At 42.2% G+C, this 4,901-nt stretch overlaps 3 protein-coding genes across 5 annotated transcripts in view; 1 reads left to right on the forward strand and 2 right to left on the reverse strand.

The window, feature by feature from the left end:
• Positions 1-1,090, forward strand: part of RBM48 (RNA binding motif protein 48) — a 14,410-nt gene extending 13,320 nt beyond the window's left edge. For all 3 annotated transcript variants that reach the window (XM_019533190.1, XM_019533198.1, XM_019533206.1), the window contains exon 5: positions 920-1,090. In XM_019533190.1, coding sequence (XP_019388735.1) covers positions 920-1,006 — 87 coding nt within the window. In that variant the 3' untranslated portion in view covers positions 1,007-1,090. The remainder of the gene's footprint in view (positions 1-919) is intronic.
• The window catches only part of CDK6 (cyclin dependent kinase 6), a 369,693-nt gene that overhangs the window by 123,604 nt on the left and 241,188 nt on the right, over positions 1-4,901 (reverse strand). The gene's annotated exons all lie outside the window — the stretch shown is intronic.
• The window catches only part of EFCAB1 (EF-hand calcium binding domain 1), a 7,923-nt gene continuing 4,274 nt past the window's right edge, over positions 1,253-4,901 (reverse strand). Inside the window, exons 3-6 of the mRNA XM_019533230.1 lie at positions 4,609-4,713; positions 3,518-3,669; positions 2,644-2,748; positions 1,253-1,470 (exon numbers count right to left, since the gene is read on the reverse strand). Of these exons, the coding sequence (XP_019388775.1) occupies positions 1,420-1,470; positions 2,644-2,748; positions 3,518-3,669; positions 4,609-4,713 (413 nt within the window). The 3' untranslated portion in view covers positions 1,253-1,419. The remainder of the gene's footprint in view (positions 1,471-2,643; positions 2,749-3,517; positions 3,670-4,608; positions 4,714-4,901) is intronic.

Consider the following 4,901-nt stretch of genomic DNA (forward strand, 5'->3'; position numbering starts at 1 on the left):
ATCAACACCCCCCACCCCCACAGTGAGGGAGGGGGCAGGGGCAGGCACTGCCCAGCTGGGGTGGGGGTACAGGATGGGGGCATGGCTCGTGGGATGGAAGCAGCTCCCATTGTTGCTTGTACCCTGGGAGGGTGGGGTGGGGCAGATCTGTACAGCCTGGGCAGGCGGCAGCTGTGGGTTGGAGTTGGCACTGCTTGGGGCCTTTCTTATGGGGTCCAGGCTCGGAGTGGGCTCTGGCGGTGCTGGGAGGAAGCTGCAGCCACCCCAGATTTTGCCACAGATCTGCTCCCAGCCCTGTGCCACTGCCTGCCATGTAGCACAGCCCCAGGTGAATGCCTCACCTCCACCCAAGCACAGGGAAAACCTGAGGCTGCAGCGACATGGGGCTGGGAGTGGAGCTGCAGCAAAATTTGGGGTGGCTGCAGTCTGCTCAGAGCCCAGCCCCTGGCAAGAAAAGGCCTGCGCAGCACTGGCTCTGGCTTCACCCTGTGCTGCGCAGATCTGGGGGGCACCCCCCAGAGTGCAAGCAGCAGTGGGAGCCACTTCCACCCCATGAGCCGTGTCTCACCTCCCCAGCAGGGCAGCACCTGCCCCTACCCCCTCCTTCACTGCAAAGGTTGTTGATCTGCACCCCCATGCATCTTCCCTCCCCTTCTACCACTCCTTGAATAGTGGCTATCACTGTTGGCCCCCAAAATCTCTATCGATGCATCCCTAATTCTAACATCAAATATACAATTTGGTGTTAAAATACAGCCAATTTGGTCACTGTTTTATTTGTTGAAGCTGTGCTTGTAAAAGTATTTTCCCTTCCTCCCAGAACTCAAATCACTGCAAAGAAATAAATATATGGGGGCTTTTATTCTAAAAGCAGTAAGAAGTGCAGCATACTAAACTTGGACTTTATATTTTAAACTAGGTGGCAGCTTCCGTTCCAGAAACTTTGAAGGAAAACCCACAGGACATTCAAACGAAGCCACTTGTAAAACAGAGAAGAAGAATATAAATGTTCACTCTTTTTTAAAGGATACAATTTCAGTTATTTATTTTTCTAATGTAACAGATAAAAATAAACTATATTTCAAAATGATTTAAGTGGTGGTTTAAAAATTCTAAGTTTTTTTGGTACATTTCATTAAACAAACAAGCGTTTCTAGTACAGTCCTCTGTATATCTATTGCTGTTGAGATGCAAGAGTTTCAGGTGTACAAGTAGCTTTTTCTGTCATAAAAACTGCAGATCATTTAAAAGGAAAGGAAGTCATTTGAGTTACCTACTACTGAAGAAATGGGTTAGAAGCTATACTACAAATAGGAATATTAGTTTTTAGTGTTAAACTAAATCCTGATTTGCTTCTGTTTTTAATGTCTTAAACACAGATTTTCTGAATTGGTTAACAGCAGAAATGTAGTTATAGAGCTACAGATCATGAGTTTCTTGGAAAGCTTGCATTTCGAATGCCATGCTGCTCTGTAACAGAAGACAAAAACAGCACAGTAATTTATCTTTTTTAATGATTAGATCAAGGAAACTTATCTAGAAAACTCTTCTGTTAAACTGAGGTCTTTAAGGATAAATCAAGTTACTGAAATTTTAGGAACATCCTTCTAATCCCTCATTTTATCACAACTCATGTAAAAATCAAACAAAAATAAAAGATGGCTTATGGCTGAGAAATCGGAATATTCAGTATTATGGTTCCTATGGGAAGCTACAGGATAGTATTACTATTAGATAGGACTCGTAAGTCTAAATGTCTTGATTGGTATGTATCAGAATTAAATCAATGGCTGCAACGAGTGTTGTCCTTGGCTTAAAAAAAGTAAAAGTTTGTTGCTGCTCTGCAAGTCTGGTTATTTCATGTGCTAGAAAATAGTAAAATTAGTATCTTAAGTGCATTTGCAGCTTTTTTGACTAAATCTATATAGTAATGCATAGGAGAAAAAGCTCCTTATTAGGTTCCTAGTTTTATACCAAAACCCTTTTTCAGGGTCCAGAATACAGGGCATAAGCAATGAAAGCAGGAAACAGTTAATCTGCATCTCCAGGCAGCAGTACTTTAGAGTTGAGGATTGGGAGTCGGAGCCTGGACTTTTTGGCTCAGCTTTTAATGACTTTGGGCAAGGCACATAACCTCTCTGCCCTTGTTTCTCTTACCTTAGAAATTAAGATTAGTAGTACAGCTGGGCAGAGAGGAAATTCCTTTAGTAGTGGATTTTAAGGTTTTAAAATTGTGGTTTTGTTTTTACTAAGTATTAAAAAAACTAGGAAGCTTGCCATTCTCCATGAAACTGAATGACAGGTTTTACATATTCCCTTAAGTCCTGTGTGTGTGCCAGGGAGGGCCAGGTCTTCAGGGCAGAGAGAGTGAGGAGTCTAAAAAATCTAGGGAGCACCAATTTAAGCTAACTGCCTGCCAAGCTGCCCAAAAGCCCTGACTTCCAGGGCTGTCTGCCTGACAGGAGCTTCTCCCTGAGAGCCTAGGCTGCCAAGAAGCTGATATTTGGGACTGTTCAACCTCTTGGCTCAAGCCAAAGGCAGGCCCAAAGGCATGTCTTCAGCAGAATGTCATGAGAAGGAAGTTAAGCAGAAGGGTGTATTTACAAATTTATTTCCCATTTTAATGCAGGGATACTTTCCTACCTTTATATCTGGCAAACATGGTCCAAATGCTTCTAAGAGAAGATTTTCATCTCTTACAGCTTTTTCAAAATCAGCATAAGAAAGTTTGCCATCATGGTCATAGTCCTGCAAAAGAAGGATAAGGATTATTGATGATTCCCTGTGAATATGCACAAGATCAAAGTTTTTTTGGCCAGCAGTTTCTATTAAAACAGTGCCAGTGTCCTAGGTATCTCCGTATCACCCCCACCTGAAGGTGTATACCAGGGTTGTACAACTTCTAAGCAGCCAGGGGCTGGATGCCCCATGGGCTGCACTGGTAAGTGCCCCACCCCCCCATATGGGTCCTATCCCCCACACTGATGCAATGCACAACTGTATGGGCGAGCCCCCTGACAACATACCTATATGGCCCCCTGCTTCCCCTCAGCTGCCTATGCTGCACAGCTCTGCCCTGGTCCATGGAGTGGCAACTCTACTGTTGCCTTATATATAAGACAATTTGAATCTTGAAAACCATTTATTCTAGTGTCAGAAAGAAAGCATATGGCAATTTTCTTGTGTTAAATGAGATGTTGCTACAGCTTCTGACATGAAATTCTTTACATGAAATGCATCTTTAGTTGGCTGTAGGAAAAATTTACAGGTGAAATGAGAGAGAAACCTTGGTTGTGTTTTTAGGTCATTGGACTGGAACTCATGGGTAATATGTATTTCTAGCTCCTCCTTTCATAACTTATGTAATCTAGAGTAATTTCCTTACTATTGGTGTGCCTCAGTCCCCATTTATGAAGGTGAAATATCCTCATAGGGATTCACTGCTTTTGTAGTCTGAGCACCTCACTAAAATCAAGAGAACCCTTAAATAAACCACCACTTTAGGAAGGGTACTTGCCATCTTTTTCAGTGTTATTTCTACCAGGTCTTTAATTCCCTCATCAGGATCTTCTTCTGTTGGTTGTTTTAGGAGGCTGTTCTTCAGCATATGGAACATCTCCTCTCGTGATATGTATCCATCACCATTCAGGTCATAAACCTCAAAACAATCTTATCAAAATAAGTCAGGTTTATTTATAAACTATTTCCTTGCCTTGGCAAATGAGGGACCCTGCCCCTGCTCCGACTGTATCCACCCTGGTGCTGAAGAAGCTGCAACTGCCATCAGCAGTGGCCAGTCGGGGGGTAAGCGAGCAGCTGGACTCCAAGTAAGCAGCGGTGCCATACAGTTGCTGTGGCTGCTCCGCCCAGCTCTGCAGGGTTCCCCAAAGCGCAGGGCCTGGGGCAATTGCCCCCGCCCCGGGGCGACCCTGAGTAACTGTAATCACTAGGCTCTATACAGAGTGCTTATCCCACTAACAAAGATATTAGATTCATAAAAAGGAGTTAGATAAAGTTGCTACTAAGTTCAATGCAATGTACCCATTAGTTTAAAAAACAAAGCTTATTGGGATGCCATTTCTAAAGGTAACAAATCCTATTCTTGTTGGAAGTGTAGAGTGAAAACATTTGGTTTGACCATCATTTGTTTGTTCTCTTTCATCCCTTTAGTTCTGTGCATGTTCACTAAGGAGGAGTGAAAGTCTGTCACTGCAGATTACAGTCTGCTCAAAGGCAACATATTGGAAAACCCATCATAAGGTATGCATACCCACTAAGGTGTGCCCTTGGAAAATATGCAGGCAATTAAGAGCACCTTGAAGAAATGGGATTTTCCAACTATGATGCTTCCCATGAATAGCAGGTCAGTTCAGAACCTTTATCTAACTCCTGGTCTCATAATTTTGTCTGAGGGTCCTAATAAAAATAAGGAAACGGAAAGCCAAAACAAAGTGGCAGTAGTAAAAAGCTTTGAATCCGATAACATAAAACTGTTAAAACATTTTTAACTACCCCACATTTTATAAAAGGATATTATTAGTATTTGTATGAAATTTAAATAATACTTTCAACATTTATGACTCGATACTGAGATCAGAGAAACCTTACATTTCATCTTTTCTTCTAATGTCCCCCGAAGAAAAATTGATAAGCCTTCCACCCATTCCTTTACACTGACACAGCTATCATTGTCCTTATCAAAAGCACGAAACACTGAAAACAGAAATAGTTAGATGAAATTCAAACAATCTATTTACAGCAATGCAAAGCCAGAAAAGCAAAGAAATATTTATCATCATGTAGTACAAGTATGAAAATTTATGTGTTTGGGTGAAGATGTTTGTCTATTTTCATCATGACTTAATTTGCTTCACTCCCCCCACCAGCTCCCCCAAGACCCC

Source organism: Crocodylus porosus, unplaced genomic scaffold, assembly GCF_001723895.1.
Source record: "Crocodylus porosus isolate Cpor-Errol unplaced genomic scaffold, CroPor_comp1, whole genome shotgun sequence".
In the NCBI taxonomy this organism is placed as follows: Eukaryota; Metazoa; Chordata; order Crocodylia; family Crocodylidae; genus Crocodylus; species Crocodylus porosus.